The 18,212-nt window shown below is 47.1% G+C and overlaps 1 protein-coding gene across 1 annotated transcript in view; it reads right to left on the bottom strand.

The window, feature by feature from the left end:
* Positions 1–18,212, bottom strand: part of LOC124802362 (zinc finger protein 628) — a gene marked incomplete at its 3' end in the record, with an annotated part of 430,024 nt that overhangs the window by 44,969 nt on the left and 366,843 nt on the right. The window contains exons 3-4 of the mRNA XM_047263160.1: positions 13,715–13,969; positions 90–281 (exon numbers count right to left, since the gene is read on the bottom strand). Of these exons, the coding sequence (XP_047119116.1) occupies positions 90–281; positions 13,715–13,957 (435 nt within the window). The remainder of the gene's footprint in view (positions 1–89; positions 282–13,714; positions 13,970–18,212) is intronic.

Consider the following 18,212-nt stretch of genomic DNA (forward strand, 5'->3'; position numbering starts at 1 on the left):
ATAGGGGGCGGTGCGGTGGGATGATGTTAACGACGCTGTGTATCTTCGTCCACGATTCGTGATTTATTACAGTTGGCTACGATACCTACCTCTTGCTGGTGATGGGGAGGTGAGCCCGGTCGGTGTTCCTGGGGTGACAGCTGCGGCCTCCACTTGCCGCCGGTGAAGGAGGGCGGCGGCTCCAGCGGCGGCGGGGGCGGCAGGGGCGACGCGCCGCCGCCCCCAGCCCAGGCGCTAGGCCGCCACTTGCCCCCTGTGTGGCCGCGCGGCGGACACTCCTCCTCAAAGTCCGCGAACTCCTCTCCGTCACTGTATTCCTCCTCCTCTTCCTCCTGAAACCATCAACACGTCACTACAGTTGTGTGTGTGCGAGGTCTGTCTAAAAAATAACACGACTCACCACTTAACAAACAGCACTGCCTTCGAAGCTCAACGATATACGGTCGAGTCATGTGACATCCCCTCTCTCCATTTCCGCTGCTTGTTCACCCGCCGATCACTCAGTCGGACGCTGGCCTCCTATTGTGTCAGACCGTGCATTCGCAGCCCGTCGAAAATGTTTGGAAGAGCAACACATAAATGTGGAATTAAGAGTGGAACTTGTAAATACTGTCGCAGAGGTCCATTCTTTATTCAAGACACAGAAGAATTAAAGGATTAGCTGCCAGTGGGCACTAATTTACACTACTGGCCATTAAAATTGCTACACCACGAAGATGACGTGCTACAGACGCGAAATTTAACCGACAGTAAGAAGATGCTGTGATATGCAAGTGATTAGCTTTTCAGAGCATTCACGCAAGGTTGGCGCTGATGGCGACATCTACAACGTGCTCACATGAGGAAAGTTTCCAACCGATTTCTCATTCACAAACAGCAGTTGACCGCCGTTGCCTGGTGAAACGTTGGTGTGATGCCTCGTGTAAGGAGGAGAAATGCGTACCATCACGATTCCGACTTTGATAAAGGTCGGATTGTAGCCTATCGCGATTGCGGTTTATCGTATCGCGACATTGCTGCTCGCGTTGGTCGAGATCCAATGACTGTTAGCAGAATATGGAATCGGTGGGTTCAGGAGGGTAATACGGAACGCCGTGCTGGATCCCAACGGCCTCGTATCACAGTCCAGATGACAGGCATATTATCCGCATGGCTGTAACGGATCGTGCAGCCACGTCTCGATCCCTGAGTCAACAGATGGGGACGTTTGCGAGACAACAACTATCTGCACGAACAGTTCCACGACGTTTGTAGCAGCATGGATTACAGCTCGGAGACCATGGCTGCGGTTACCCATGACGCTGCATCACAGACAGGAGCGCCTGCGATGGTGTACTCAACGATCAACCTGGGTGCACGAATGGCGAAACGTCATTTTTCGGATGAATCCAGGTTCTGTTTACAGCATCATGATGGTCGCAGCCGTGTTTGGTGACATCGCGGTGAACGGACATTGGAAGCGTGTATTCGTCATCACCATACTGGCGTATCACCCGGCGTGATGGTGTGGGATGCCAGTCGTTACACGTCTCGGTCACCTCTTGTTCGCAATGACGGCACTTTGAACAGTGGTTGTTACATTTCAGATGTGTTACAACCCGTGGCTCTACCCTTCATTCGATCCCTGCGAAACCCTACATTTCAGCAGGATAATGCACGACCGCATGTCGCAGGCCTGTACGGGCCTTTGTGGATACAGAAAATGTTCGACTGCTGCCCTGGCCAGCACATTCTCCAGATCTCTCAGCAATTTAAAACGTCTGGTCAATGGTGGGCGAGCAACTGGCTCGTCACAATACGCCAGTCACTACCCTTGATCTACTGTGGTATCGTGTTGGAGCTGAATGGGCAGCTGTACCTGTACAGGCCATCCAAGCTCTGTTTGACTCAATTCTCAGGCGTATCAAGGCCGTTATTACAGTCAGAGGTTGGTGTTTTGGGCACTAATTTCTCAGGATCTATGCACCCAAATTGCGTGAAACTGTTATCACAGGTCAGTTCTAGTATTATATATTTGTCCAATGAATACCCGTTCATCATCTGAATATCTTCTTGGTGTAGCAATTTTAATGGCCAGTAGTGTGTATCAACGGGGCAACTTGAAATTTGTGCTGTTCCGGGATTCAAATCCAGGTTTCCTATTTACCAGGCAGATGCCTTGAACACTGCGCCAACCCGGACACGGTGGTCACTACAACCGCACGGACTACCACAACACGCCTCCCGTCAGACCCAAATCCTCAACTTATATCACACGCTACTGATGCAGTGCCCTAGCTCATTAGCCTTATTACTACCAGCGTGATACCAATACCCTTAAGAGTTCGAGCTTGATGTGAATCTGAACTGAGTTTTTTTATGCATATGTAGGAAGAACCGAGGCCACACATATATATGCCATTCTTTATTGAAACAGTGTTTTGGTGATGAACGTGTTTCACGCACTCATGTTTCTTAGTGGCTTCAGCGGTTGATAGGGGGACGAGAAAACATGGAAAGTGAGCCACGTTTTTAGCGACACTCAGCGACAACAGAAAGTGAAAACATTTAAAAACCTGGAGGTTTAATCCGAAAAGACCGTCGGTTGAGCCGGCCGGAGTGGCCGAGCGGTTCTAGGCGCTACAGTCTGGAACCGAGCGACAGCTACTGTCGCAGGTTCGAATCCTCCCTCGGGCATGGATGTGTGTGATGTCCTTAGGTTAGTTAGGTTTAAGTAGTTCTAAGTTCTAGGGGACTGATGACCTCAGCAGTTAAGACCCATAGTGCTCAGAGCCATTTGAACCGTCGGTTGAGTATTCGTGTGGTTGCTGTTATTGCAAGAATCGGCAAAGAAATACTTTGCAGACTTCACATAAACATTTTTACGTGAATGAAGTTTGTTCAAAATTGTTCCCCAAGAGCACGAGGCCTGTTATGTCGTTTTTGGCACCGAGCGAGGTGGCGCAGTGGTTAGCAGATTGGACTCACATTCGGGAGGACGACGGTTCAATCCCGTCTCCAGCCATCCTGATTTAGGTTTCCCGTGATTTCCCTAAATCGCTTCAGGCAAATGCCGGGATGGTTCCTTTGAAAGGGCACGGCCGATTTCCTTCCCCATCCTTCCCTCACCCGAGCTTGCGCTCCGTCTCTAATGACCTCGTTGTCGACGGGACATTAAACACCACTCTCCTCCTCCTCTACCTCCTCGTTTTTGGCAAAGCATGGGTCCCTTACCTAGCCTGCATTTATCATGGAAAAAAGCGCTGGTGACTCCAGTACTTAAGAAGGGTATAAGAACGGACCCGCAAAATTACAGAGCAATATCCATAACTTCGGAATGGTTCAAATGGCTCTGAGTACTATGGGACTTAACATCTGAGGTCATCAGTCCCCTAGATTTCGAACTACTTAAACCTAACTAACCTAAGGACATCACACACATCCATGGCCGAGGCAGGATTCGAAGCTGCGACCTTAGTTGTCGCGCGCTTCCAGACTGAAGCGCCTAGAACCGCTCGGCCACAGCGGCCACCCCTAACTTCGATTTGCTGCAGAACACTTGCACACATTCTCAGTTCGAATATAATAAACTTTCTTGAGACAGAGAAGGTTATGTCCACGAATGACCGTGGCTTGAGAAAGCATTGCAAAACTCAGTTTGCCCGTTTTCGACATGATATGCTGCGAACTATGGATGAAGGGCAACAGGCAGATGCCATATTTCTAGATTTCCGGAAGGCGTTGCACACGGTGTCCATTATAGGCTCCTAACGAAGGTACGAGCATACAGAACAAGTTCAAAGATATGTGAATGGCTCGAAGACTTCCAAAGTAACAGAACCCGTAGGTTATCCTCGACGGACAGTGTTCATCAGAGACAAGGGTATCGTTAGGACTGCCCCAGAGAAGTATGACAACACCGCTGTCGTTCTCTATATGTTGTTGTTGTTGTGGTCTTCAGTCCTGAGACTGGTTTGATGCAGCTCTCCATGCTACTCTATCCTGTGCAAGCTTCTTCATCTCTCAGTACCTACTGCAGCCTACATCCTTTTGAATCTGCTTAGTGTATTCATCTCTTGGTCTCCCTCTACGATTTTTACCCTCCACGCTGCCCTCCAATACTAAATTTGTGATCCCTTGATGCCTCAGAACATGTCCTACCAACCGATCCCTTCTTCTAGTCAAGTTGTGCCACAAGCTCCTCTTCTCCCCAGTTCTATTCAATACCTCCTCATTAGTATGTGATCTACCCATCTCATCTTCAGCATTCTTCTGTATCACCACATTTCTAAAACTTCTATTCTCTTTTTGTCTAAACTATTTATCGTCCATGTTTCACTTCCATACATGGCTACACTCCATACAAATGCTTTCAGAAACGACTTCCTGACATTTAAATCTATACTAGATGTTAACAAATTTTTCTTCTTCAGAAACGCTTTCCTTGCCATTGCCAGTCTACATTTTATATCCTCTCTACTTCGACCATCATCAGTTATTTGGCTCCCCAAATAGCAAAACTCCTTTACTACTTTAAGTGTCTCATTTCCTAATCTAATTCCCTCAGCATCACCCGACTTAATTCGACTACATTCCATTATCCTTGTTTTGCTTTTGTTGACGTTTATTTTGTACCCTACTTTCAGGACAGTGTCCATTCCGTTCAACTGCTCTTCCAAGTCCTTTGCTGTCTCTGACAGAATTACAATGACATCGGCGAACCTCAAAGTTTTTATTTCTTCTCCATGGATTTTAATTCCTACTCCGAACTTTTCATTTGTTTCCTTTACTGCTTGCTCAATATACAGATTGAATAACATCGGGGATAGGCTGCACCCCTGTCTCACTCCCTTCCCTACCACCGCTTCCCTTTCATACCCCTCGACTCTAATAACTGCCATCTGCTTTCTGTACAAATTGTAAATAGCCTTTCGCTCCCTGTATTTTACCCCTGCCACCTTCAGAATTTTAAAGAGAGTATTCCAATCAACATTGTCAAAAGCTTTCTCTAAGTCTACAAATGCTAGAAACGTAGATTTTCCCTTCCTTAATCTTTCTTCTAAGATAAGTTCTCTATATACATCAATGAATTGGCGGACAGGGTGGGCATCAATTTGCGGTTGTTTGTAGCTGTGGTGTACGGTAAGGCGTGTAAGTTGAGTGATTGTAGGAAGATACAAGACGATTTAGACAAAATTTCTAGTTGGTGTTATGAATAGCAGCTAGGTCTAAATGTAGAAAAATGTTTGTTGATGCTGATGTAGCGTTGGATTTAGTATATTGAGAAAATTTAGAGAACCGGTATTTGAAGCTGACTGCCGAAAGAGTTTACTGCGACCAACATACATTGCGCGTAGGGAGCATGAAGGTAAGATATGAGAAATTAGGACTCATACGGAGGCAGACAGACAACCATTTTTCCCTCCCTCTCCTTGTGAGAGGAACAGGAAAAGAAATGACTAGTAGTGGTACAGGGTACCTTCCACCAAGCACGGTACGGTGGCTTGCGGAGTATCTATATAGATATAGATGTAGATGCCTGTGTTGGAGCCACATATTGCTCCGTATGACTTTTTTCTGTTCCTGAAATTGAAATCTACACTGAAATAAACTAGTAGTGAGCAACTTGAGGCCGTGAAAGTAAAAGCGACGGACACGATAAACATGCTTTCAGAAGGTAACTTCTAACACTGCTCTGAGCACTAGAAAATTCGCCGGCCGGAGTGGCCGTGCGGTCCTAGGCGCTTCAGCCTGGAACCGCGTGACCGCTACGGTCGCAGGTTCGAATCCTGCCTCGGGCATGGATGTGTGTGATGTCCATAGGTTAGTTAGGTTTAAGTAGTTCTAAGTTCTAGGGGACTGATGACCACAGATGTTAAGTCCCATACTGCTCAGAACCATTTGAACTATTTGAACTAGAAAATTCGCATGGAGCGTGTAAGGATCGTGGAGAAGAGTATTTTGAAGGGGATAAAGGACCACTTGTGAAGCAGAAAACAATAAAGAACGTAATATCACCGATGCGATTATTTTTGTAGTCAAACCTCGTTCTTTCTTACCGTATTGCTTGAAAACAGCGTTCACTTCGGCTCCTAAGCAGAGACGACGTATCTGCTTACTCAATTACGTAATATAAAGAAATTGTAAAGCAGAGATTGGTTCCCGAAATCTAAGGTGCTCCTTGCATATCTTTATCATTTATCTGTTAAAACAATGAGAGGCTATTGTACTACTTCTGCCTTGACTGGTGTCAGTTGTCTCTCCGTCTTCGTTTTGGATATTGTAAGTGTTGCTCATGTAAAAAGTTCTTTCGAACAATTATTTAGTTAAATTTCTTAGCAATGCTTTATTTAACATAAATGTTTGAAGCATTTATTTTTCGTATGATTTTATCTTGCAATACTAAACTACTATTTCATAGGAGGCCGTTTTCAAAAGGATTGCGAGAGCCATTCTTCAGTGTCGAAACGATTTCAGTCTCATCCTTGCCTTTTTCATTAATTATTCACTCATTAAAGAAAGAACCTATCTATGTGTAAGCCGAAGTCCGATCATATTAACTTCGTTTTTACACTCCCATGATGTAAGAACTTCATGAATGTCTCGCGCTCAAAAGCTCACTGAACAGTGTCGCGAGATACCTGTCACGCATTGCCATAACATTCAGCGACAAGAGAAAATTTAATTACTTAACACTCAAATACGTTTTCTCATTAGTTTGGTCCCTTAGAAATTCACACACGCACTTTTTCTCATTGCAGCATTTACTCAGATAATAGGAAACAGTCCCATCGCTGTTGGAACGCGCTTTCGTGACGCAGAAAAATACACTCCTGGAAATGGAAAAAAGAACACACTGACACCGGTGTGTCAGACCCACCATACTTGCTCCGAACACTGCGAGAGGGCTGTACAAGCAATGATCACACGCACGGCACAGCGGACACACCAGGAACCGCGGTGTTGGCCGTCGAATGGCGCTAGGTGCGCAGCATTTGCGCACCGCCGCCGTCAGTGTCAGCCAGTTTGCCGTGGCATACGGAGCTTCATCGCAGTCTTTAACACTGGTAGCATGCCGCGACAGCGTGGACGTGAACCGTATGTGCAGTTGACGGACTTTGAGCGAGGGCGTATAGTGGGCATGCGGGAGGCCGGGTGGACGTACCGCCGAATTGCTCAACACGTGGGCGAGAGGTCTCCACAGTACATCGATGTTGTCGCCAGTGGTCGGCGGAAGGTGCACGTGCCCGTCGACATGGGACCGGACCGCAGCGACGCACGGATGCACGCCAAGACCGTAGGATCCTACGCAGTGCCGTAGGGGACCGCACCGCCACTTCCCAGCAAATTAGGGACACTGTTGCTCCTGGGGTATCGGCGAGGACCATTCGCAACCGTCTCCACGAAGCTGGGCTACGGTCCCGCACACCGTTAGGCCGTCTTCCGCTCACGCCCCAACTTCGTGCAGCCCGCCTCCAGTGGTGTCGCGACAGGCGTGAATGGAGGGACGAATGGAGACGTGTCGTCTTCAGCGATGAGAGTCGCTTCTGCCTTGGTGCCAATGATGGTCGTATGCGTATTTGGCGCCGTGCAGGTGAGCGCCACAATCAGGACTGCATACGACCGAGGCACACAGGGCCAACACCCGGCGTCATGGTGTGGGGAGCGATCTCCTACACTGGCCGTACACCACTGGTGATCGTCGAGGGGACACTGAATAGTGCACGGTACATCCAAACCGTCATCGAACCCATCGTTCTACCATTCCTAGACCGGCAAGGGAACTTGCTGTTCCAACAGGACAATGCACGTTCGCATGTATCCCGTGCCACCCAACGTGCTCTAGAAGGTGTAAGTCAACTACCCTGGCCAGCAAGATCTCCGGATCTGTCCCCCATTGAGCATGTTTGGGACTGGATGAAGCGTCGTCTCACGCGGTCTGCACGTCCAGCACGAACGCTGGTCCAACTGAGGCGCCAGGTGGAAATGGCATGGCAAGCCGTTCCACAGGACTACATCCAGCATCTCTACGATCGTCTCCATGGGAGAATAGCAGCCTGCATTGCTGCGAAAGGTGGATATACACTGTACTAGTGCCGACATTGTGCATGCTCTGTTGCCTGTGTCTATGTGCCTGTGGTTCTGTCAGTGTGATCATGTGATGTATCTGACCCCAGGAATGTGTCAATAAAGTTTCCCCTTCCTGGGACAATGAATTCACGGTGTTCTTATTTCAATTTCCAGGAGTGTACAATGCGGGAGAAAACGTACTACACCTGGAAACACGACGTCGATTTTGATCCGATGACGGCGTATGTCACCTGGGCTATAGAAGATCTACTGATAAATTGCTTTAACATCGTCCACCAAGAGATAGCGTAGTGGCATAGGTACCAGAGCGTCACCGGTGTCTACCCTTTAATATGGAAGGCTCACAGCCAGAAGGCTCAGTGTGGTGCAAACGTGTGAAGCAAGCAGGCAACTATGCCACAGAGACGCAACGTGCTTCCTGCAGCCAACTGAGCGAGTTTGAAAGGGGTCAAATTGTGGCTTGGGAGCGGCGGGGTCCCGGCGGAGGTTCGAGTCCTCCCTCGGGCATGGGTGTGTGTGTTTGTCCTTAGGATAATTTAGGTTAAGTAGTGTGTAAGCTTAGGGACTGATGACCTTAGCAGTTAAGTCCCATAAGATTTCACACACATTTGAGCATTCTTTTGGAGCGGCGGGATGCTCCTTTCAGAGAACTGCCACGCAAGCTGAACCTGCTGGGTCAGTTTTGCAACGATGCTGGTGTCAGTGGTCAATTTATCTTCCTTTCATCCGTAGACGCGGTTCTGAAAGTCCACGCAGCACAGACGCCCGCCAGGATAGTCGTGTTGTAAGGACACCAGTGGCAGGTCGTACAGGCAGCACAGCACAGAAAGGCGGCTTGTGGGCCCAGACGCCGGCCGGAGTGGTCGAGCGGTTCTAGGCGCTACAGTCTGGAACCGCGCGACCGCTACGGTCGCTGGTTCGAATCCTGCCTCGGGCATGGGTGTGTGTGATGTCCTTAGGTTAGTTAGGTTTAAGTAGTTCTATGTTCTAGGGGACTGATGACCTCAGCAGTTAAGTCCCATAATTCTCAGAGCCATTTGAACCATTTTTGGGCCCAGACGTGTCAACATGTACTGTTGCAAATACGTTATTAGATGTGGCGCAACGGGCAGGCACAGCGTCGACGTCCACGACTCGAGTGGTGCCGTCAGAGGATCACTTGGAAGATGGAATGGCACGCCTTGATCATCAGCAATGAAAGTAGAATCTGTCTCTCCGCAAGCGATGGTCGTTTGTGCGTGCCACGTAGACCTGGTGAGCGCTGTGTCATTGAGTGCATCCGTGCAAGACACAGTGGCCCCCCGCCAGGCCTTATAGTCTGGGATGCGGTAACCTACAACTGTCGTTCTGTTTTGTGTTTCTGGAGGGGACACTAACTGGGGCTCCGTACGTACAGAAGGTTGTTGGACCTGTTCTTTTGCCGTTGTTGCTACGGGTAGGTGATGTGTTAGTCCAACAGGATACTGCTCCGCCAAACTGCCCGTGAAACTCAACGTGCTCTGCAAGATGTACAGCAACTTCTCTGGCCAACATGATCTTCGGACTTGTCTCTAATGGAGGATTTGATGGAACGATAAGTGACTCGTGCGACTCGTCAACCAAGCACTCTTACAGAACTACGTGAACAGATCGAACGTATCCCAGCACAAAATTCGTCATTTGTACGATCGACTGGATACCAGAGTCAGCGACTGCGTTGAAGCCTATGGACGCTACACCACGCAGTAATATGTGTGTTTCAGCATGGGTCGATAACTGGTACCTCGGAACCGCTAGTACTATTGGTCTGGAAATGTAATCATAACATGTGCTCCGTATGCACTGTTGCAACAATGAATCTTGGGTGAATCGGAAAACTCTAAAATAGTGTAATAATTTTTTTCCAGCAGTGTATGTACGGGAAACCCCTGAATTTCTCCCATCTGTAAATGTCGCACGCTTGAAGGATTATCCAATGATGTAATGTTCTCTAAGCTGAAAGGACATTTCAGACTGAGCTATCCAAGCACGCCTCACGACCCGCCCTTACAGCTTCACTTGCACCAGTACCTCTCACCTGCTTTCCGAATCACACAGAAGGTAGCCTGTATATTTTGCAGGACTATCACTCGTGGAAGCAAAGGCAAAGAGGAGAATTAGCTTAGCCACAGCCTAAGCGATTGCTTCCAAAATGTTTCACTCTGCAACGGTGAGTGCGCCGTTCCAAATCCGCGCGGACTCCACTGCATATTGAAACATTCATTCTGAAAACTACAACAAGTCACTGATGACAGTGTCACTAAAGCAGAATTATTAAACAACGGGTTACCGAAACTCCTTCACCAGAGAAGACGAAGTAAATATTCCTGAATTCCGATCAAGAACAACTCCAAAAATGAGAAACATAGAAGTAGATATCTTCGGAGTAACGATGCAGCTTAAATCACTTAACAGAGGCAAGCCTCCGGTCCAGATTGTATACCAGTCAGGTCCCTCTCAGAGTATGCTGATAAAATAGCTCCATATTTAGCAATTATATACAACCACTCGCTCACAAAAAGATCCGTACCTAAAGACTGGAAAATTACTCAAGTCACACCAATATTCAAAAAGGGAAGTAGGAGTAATCCGCTGAATTACAGGCCTGTATCACTAACGTCGATTTGCAGTAGGGTTTTCGAACATATAATGTATTCGAACATTATGAAGTACCTCAAAGAAAACGATTTATTGACATAGTCAGCACGGTTTCAGAGAATATCGTTCTTGTGAAACACAACTAGGTCTTTGTACTCATGAAGTAATGAGTGCTGTCGACAGGGGATGTCAAATTGATTCCATATTTTTAGATTTCCAGAAGGCTTTCGACACCGTTCCTCACAAGCGTCTTCTAACCAAACTGCGTGCCTACGGAGTATCGCCTCAGTTGTGCGACTGGATTCGTGATTTCATGTAAGAAAGGTCACACTTCGTAGCAATAGACGGAAAGTCATCGAGTAAGACAGAAGTAATATCCGGCGTTCCCCAACGAAGTGTTATAGGCCCTCCATTGTTACTGATCTATATTAACTATGTAGGAGACAATCTGAGTAGCTGTCTAAGATTGTTTGCAGATTATGCTGTCATTTACAGTCTTGTAAAGTCATCAGATGATCCAAACGACTTGCAAAATGATTTTGATAAGATATCTGTATGGAGCGAAAAATGGCAATTGACCCTGAATAAGCAAAAGTGTAGAATTATTCACATGAGTACTAAAAGAAATCAGCTAAATTTCGATTACGCGATAAGTCACACAAATCTGAAAGCTGTAAATTCAACTAAATACTTAGGGATTACAATTACAAATAACCTACATTGGAACGATAACACAGATAATATTCTGGGTAGAGCAAACCAAAGACTGTGATTCACTGGCAGAACACTTAGAAGGTGCAACAAGTCTACCAAAGAGACTGCTTACACTACGCTTGTCCGCCCTATTCTGGAGTATTGCTGTGCGGTGTGGGATCCGCATCAGGTGGGGCAAACGGATGACATCGAAAAAGTACAAAGAAGGGGAGCTCATTTTGTATTATCGCGAAATAGGGGAGATAGTGTCACAGACATGATACGTGAATTGGAGTGGCAGTCATTAAAACAAAGGTGTTTTTGGTTGCGACGGGATCTTCTCATGAAATTTCAATCACCAGTTTTCTCCTCCGACTGCAAAAACATTCTGTTGCTACTCACCTATTCAGGGAGAAATGATCATCACGATAAAATAAGAGAAATCAGGGCTCGCACAGAAAAATTTAAGTGCTCGTTTTTCCCGCGTGCCGTTCGAGAGTGGAACGGTAGAGAGACAGCTTGAAGGTGGTTCATTGAACCCACTGCCAGGCACATTATTCTGAATAGCAGAGTAATCATGTAGATGTAGATGTACAACAACTGCAGTATTTGCTCTCAACTGACATGCATTCAACGGTAGCGGAAGCTGAAATTTTAAATTTAGCATTTGTGAAATCTTTCACGCAGGAGGACAGTACAAACATACCGCCGTTTGAATCTCGTACATAGTGATAGACATCCATGGGGTTGTGAAGCAGCTGAATGGGTTGAAAATAAATAAATCGCCAGGTCCTGTTGGGATTCCAATTCGGTTTTACAGGGAGTACTCTACTGCATTGGCTCCTTAGTTAGCTTGCATTTATCGCGAATCTCTTGCCCAACGTAAAGCCCCGAGCGACTGGAAAAAAGCGCAGGTGACGCCTGTATATAAGAAGGGCAGAAGGACAGATCCTCAAAATTACAGACCTGTATCCTTAACATCGGTTTGTTGCAGGATTCTCGAACATATTCTCAGTTCGAATATAATGAATTTCCTTGAGACAGAGAAGTTGCTGTCCATGCATCAGCACGGCTTTAGAAAGCATCGCTCCTGCGAAACGCAACTCTCCCTTTTTTCACATGATATCTTGCGAACCATGGATGAAGGGTATCAGACGGATGCCATATTCCTTGACTTCCGGAAAGCGTTTGACTCGGTGCCCCACTGCAGACTCCTAACTAAGGTACGAGCATAGGAGAGTGGCTCGAAGACTTCTTAAGTAATAGAACCCAGTACGTTGTCCTCGATGGTGAGTGTTCATCGGAGGTGAGGGTATCATCTGGAGTGCCCCAGGGAAGTGTGGTAGGTCCGCTGTTGTTTTCTATCTACATAAATGATCTTTTGGATAGGGTGGATAGTAATGTGCGGCTGTTTGCTGATGATGCTGTGGTGTACGGGAAGGTGTCGTCGTTGAGTGACTGTAGGAGGATACAAGATGATTTGGATAGGATTTGTCATTGGTGTAAAGAATCGCAGCTAACTATAAATATAGATAAATGTAAATTGAAGCAAGTGAATAGGAAAAAGAATCCCGTAATGTTTGAATACTGCATTAGTAGTGTAGCGCTTGACACAGTCGCTTCGATTAAATATTTGGGCGTAACACTGCAGAGCGATATGAGGTGGGACAAGCATGTAATGGCAGTTGTGGGGAAGGCGGATAGTCGTCTTCGGTTCATTGGCAGAATTTTGGGAAGATGTGGTTCATCTGTAAAGGAGACCGCTTATAAAACACCAATACGACCTATTCTTGAGTAGTGCTCGAGCGTTTGGGATCCCTATCAGGTCGGATTGATGGAGGACATAGAAGCAATTCAGAGGCGGGTTGCTAGATTTGTTACTGGTAGGTTTGATCATCACGCGAGTGTTACGGAAATGCTTCAGGAACTCGGGTGGGAGTCTCTAAAGGAAAGGAGGCGTTCTTTTCGTGAATCACTACTGAGGAAATTTAGAGAACCAGCATTTGAGGCTGACTGCAGTACAATTTTACTGCCGCCAACTTACATTTCGCGGAAAGACCACAAAGATAAGATAAGATAAAAGAGATTAGGGTTCGTACAGAGGCATATAGGCAGTCACTTTTCCCTCGTTTTGTTTGGGAGTGGAACAGGGAGAGAAGATGCTAGTTGTGGTACGAGGTACCCTCCGCCACGCACCGTATGATGGTTTGCGGAGTATGTATGTAGATGTAGATGTAGAATTCCGACGCTTCGAGGAGTGCATAGTTAACCACTGTTAATGGATTAGAAACAGAGCTAACAGCCCCAGTAGTGGATGCTACTGGTGGGTGAGTACCTCGTCTGTGTCGCGGCCGGTGCGCTCGTTGCTGCCGGCGGCGGTGCCGGGCGTGGCTGAGGCGGCGGCGGCCTTCTTGGCGGAGCTCTGCAGCTCCAGCGAGGAGAAGAAGTCGTCGGCGCGCAGCTCCTGGCCCTGGCACGGCGGGCAGCCCGCCTTGCGGTGCTGCACGTAGTTGTCCAGCCCCGTGATGGTCGCCCGGCACTTGAGGCACAGGTGCGTGTCGTCGTCCTCCTCCTCCATCCGCGCTGCTCACTGCCAACACAACACCGGCCTCTGCAGTCGCAGTCACACACTTGGGGGGCATTGTCACTCCATCTAAACTTCCGCGCTTTTTCGCTACACTGAGGTGAAAAATGTCACGCGATAGCAGTATCCACATATTAAGAAGACGGTATTAACGCGTAAATAAGGTGTAAAAGGGCAGTCTACATCTACATCTACATTTATACTCCGCAAGCCATCCAACGGTGTGTGGCGGAGGGCACTTAACGTGCGACTGTCATTACCTCCCTTTCCTGTTCCAGTCGCGTATGGTTCGCGGGAAGAACGACTGCCGGAAAGCCTCCGTGCGCGCTCGAATCTCTCTAATGTTACACTCGTGATCTCCTCGGGGTGTATAAGTAGGGGGAAGCAATATATTCGATACCTCATTCAGAAACGCACCCTCTCGAAACCTGGACAGCAAGCTACACCGCGATTCAGAGCGCCTCTCTTGCAGAGTCTGCCACTTGAGTTTGCTAAACATCTCCGCAACGCTATCACGCTTACCAAATAACCGTGTGACGAAACGCGCCGCTCTTCTTTGGATCTTCTCTATCTCCTCTGTCAACCCGACCTGGTACGGATCCCACACTGATGAACAATACTCAAGTATAGGTCCTATTGACGGAGCTGTCGTTTGTATTCTGGTGATTCATGTCAAAAGGTTTCCGACGTGATTATAGCCGCACGACGGGAATTAACAGAGCTTGATCGCGCAATGGTACTTGGAGCTAAACACGTCGGTTACGGCAGCAAACTACCAACATGAGTGCTTTTGCTAACAGATACTTCAAGCTAAAGGCGTCGGATATGGCAGCAAGCGATCAACACGAGTGCCTTTGCTGACAGCACGACATCGCCTGTAGCACCTCTCCTCATCTCGTGACCGTATAGGTTGAACCTAGACGACTGGAAAACCGTGGCCTGTTCACATGAGACCCAATATCAGTTGGTAAGAGTTGGTTTAGGCTTGGGGTGTGGCGCAGACCCCCGAAGCCATGGACCCATTTTGTCAACAAGGTGCCGGCCGGCGTGGCCGAGCGGTTCTAGGCGCTACAGTCTGCAACCGCGCGACCGCTACGGACGCAAGTTCGAATCCTGCCTCAGGCATGGATACGTGTGGTGTCCTTAGGTTAGTTTGGTTTAAGTAGTTCTAAGTTCTAGGGGACTGATGACCACAGCTGTTAAGTCCCATAGTGCTCAGAGCCATTTGAACCATTATTGTGTTCCAAAAATGAACAGCATAGAGACAGAAGTGATGACACTTTCTGCAGGACCTGGCCATCATTTTGCAGGACAATGCTCAAGCACGTGCAGTGCAAGCTGTTACTGATTTGTTTGACTGATGGGGCTGCTAAGTGCCATGCCACCTACTGCACTCCACTGACTTAAGCCTTCGTAAGTTGAACTCGATTTCTAAGCTGAAGGAAACGCTTCATGGCATTCGCTTCAGAACTGCTACAAATTCGTCGGGCAATATACCGCGCCGCTCGAACTGTCAACACAACTGGCACTGCCAAGAGTATCCTACGACTTCCACATCGCTGGCAGCGGGTTATACACAATGCTGGTGACTACCTTATAGGTCAGTAAAACTTTGAAACACGTATCTATTTTGTACGAACTGTAAATAAATAGTTGCCACTATTAAAGTTCCAGCCCTCGTAGAACGTCCCGCATTTGATAAACAGACCATTAGGTATCTTCTGGACGTCTTGACCGTAAGAGAGGCGCAGACCCTGGGCATTGCCGTTCAATTACTCTGGATTTAAGGATATCATGGCACTCTTCATAATGAATGTGTTGACTGCCTTGCCGAGAGGACTATTAGAGAGGGCCAGTTATGCCGAACGCCGATCTCATACGGATCTCACATCGACGATACTGAAGGCTGCTTATCAGGCTTGGAACTGTGAATGGCATGTCTCTCAGCACTCAAAGGGCGGCCACCTGGTGGCCATACAATCTAACATCTCTTTTCAACCACGGTTCGCCTCGGCGCAGCTTCGTAGACGTCATGTGACTTTCGTCATTCGCATGAGGCTGGGACATCGGTATTACCCCGCGCACCTATATCGGTTGAAGATTATCAAGTCTGGGCACTGTGCCAAGGACACAACGGCAGTAGCAGGTCTTAACCACATCATATTGGCATGTTTCAAGTACACGACTGCACAATCAGACTTGTATAAGAAATTGGTTGCCAGAGTTCACCCCCTCCTCACCGGTATTGCTCTTGTACGCTACCATTTTGATAAATATAACTTGCTCACAGAGTATTTGAAAGCCACTGGCATCTACATTACATTTATGAGTTGCCGAGTTCTTCATTTTCGCATGGCATCAGCCCTGTTCGTAATCCGGTGCGTAATTTATGTTTTAATTTGCGTGCAGACCTCTATTTGTTCATTAAATTTTGATTATTGCTCCTTTGTGCACCTTATGTCACTGTTCTACTGGTGCTATTGTACATATCGTTGGTTGTATTGTGTTTGTCAGTTCGGGTTTCTCTTTTATTTTAAATGCGTCAATCTGCATGCTACACTTCTGACAATGTTATATGTGTTATTTGCAATTTTGTTCTTTACCTATTGTTGTAATTATTGTATAGTGTTAAGTGTTTACCCTTTCATGCTTTGTCTTTTACTATAAGAACACATGCATGTTTGTCATAATGTTGCTGCATACTGCTGTTTGTAATTATGCTCCAGTGTCATTGATATAACTTCCGCTGGCTGTCTGGTGTTTGTCTAACTGCCCCTTTATTTTACTTTAAGAATATGTTCGTATGCTAACGTCGTAATTTTGTACTATTCTGCTTTATTCCGATTATGTTTCTTTGGCACATTATAACCGTTATGGGTTGTATGGTCCTTGTAACCCAAAGCCAAAGTAAATAAATAAAAAAATTGAGGCAGCATGATTCAATATTCCTCTAGCGAACTTCCAAAGATTTATGGAGACCCTGCGACGTTGAGTTGCTGCACTACGCCGGGATAAAGGACGTCCGACATGATATTAAGAGGTGTCCTATGATTTCTGTCAGTACAGTGTATAGTGGACTACCAAAAGTATATTGTTAGCCGTTAAAATTGCAATACTAGGACCATAGCAAATGACGAAATTTTGCTTGTGGCTATTGTAAACTCCCTTGCCTTGTCTTTGTCTCTGAATGTTTTAGCTAATCTCAGGAACTGCTGTATACTGATACGGTTTTCATTGATAGATACACCGATTAACATGAAGTTTCTCTCTACGACTACATATTACAAACGAGTCGCCGAGCCGTAAATACCTACAGATAGTAGACAAAAATGTGGAAACGCCACAAACACAATGCATTACCATACTCAATGCGGCATAAAAGACCGTTAGCATTCAAAAAAGCTTCCAGTCATCTCAGAATAGATAAATACAGGTTCTGTACGATTTCCAAAGGAATCTTACACCATAAAAACTAAAACTAAACTCCTCCCGAACAGGCCATGAAGGCCCAACGGTACTGACCGGACGCCGAGTCATCCTCAACTCATAGTCGTCACTGGATGCGGATACAGAGGGGCATGTGGTCAGCACACCGCTCTCCCGGCCGTATGTCAGTTTCCAAGACCGGAGCCGCAACTTTTCAATCAAGTAGCTCCCCAGTTTGCCTCACAAGGGCAGAGTGCACCCCGCTTGTCAACAGCGCTCGGCAGACCGGATGGTCACTCATCCAAGTGCTAGCCCAGTCCGACAGCGCTTCACTTCGGTGATCTGACGGGAACCGCTGTTACCACTGCGACAAGGCCGTTGGCAATCTTATACCATTCTTCCCGCAAAACAGTGGCACGTTCAGGTAACAATGATGGAGGTGGGCAGAAATCACGCACCCTTCTCTCCAAATTACGCCTGAAAGCACAATAATACTGATGTCTGGCGACTGTGGTGCCCAGGGGAGATGCGACAGTTCATCCTCGTCCTGGACGAAACAAGTTCTATAAACAGGGGTCTTGTCGTCTTGGGGAACAAACATTCTTCCAAGAGATGGACCTGATCAGCAACAATGGTCACATAATCATTGGCAGTAATGCGGCCTTGCAAAGTGCACAAGAGACCCAATGTCTGCCCAAATCATCCCCGAAACCCAACCAGATGTCACTCTTCGCGGTAAATTCGGCCAGAAGTTGGAAACACAGTGAAACAAGACTCATCTGACCAAATAACATTTTTCCAATGCCCCATAAACCATGTCTTA

This window comes from Schistocerca piceifrons, chromosome 1 (genome assembly GCF_021461385.2).
Source record: "Schistocerca piceifrons isolate TAMUIC-IGC-003096 chromosome 1, iqSchPice1.1, whole genome shotgun sequence".
Classification (NCBI taxonomy): Eukaryota; Metazoa; Arthropoda; class Insecta; order Orthoptera; family Acrididae; genus Schistocerca; species Schistocerca piceifrons.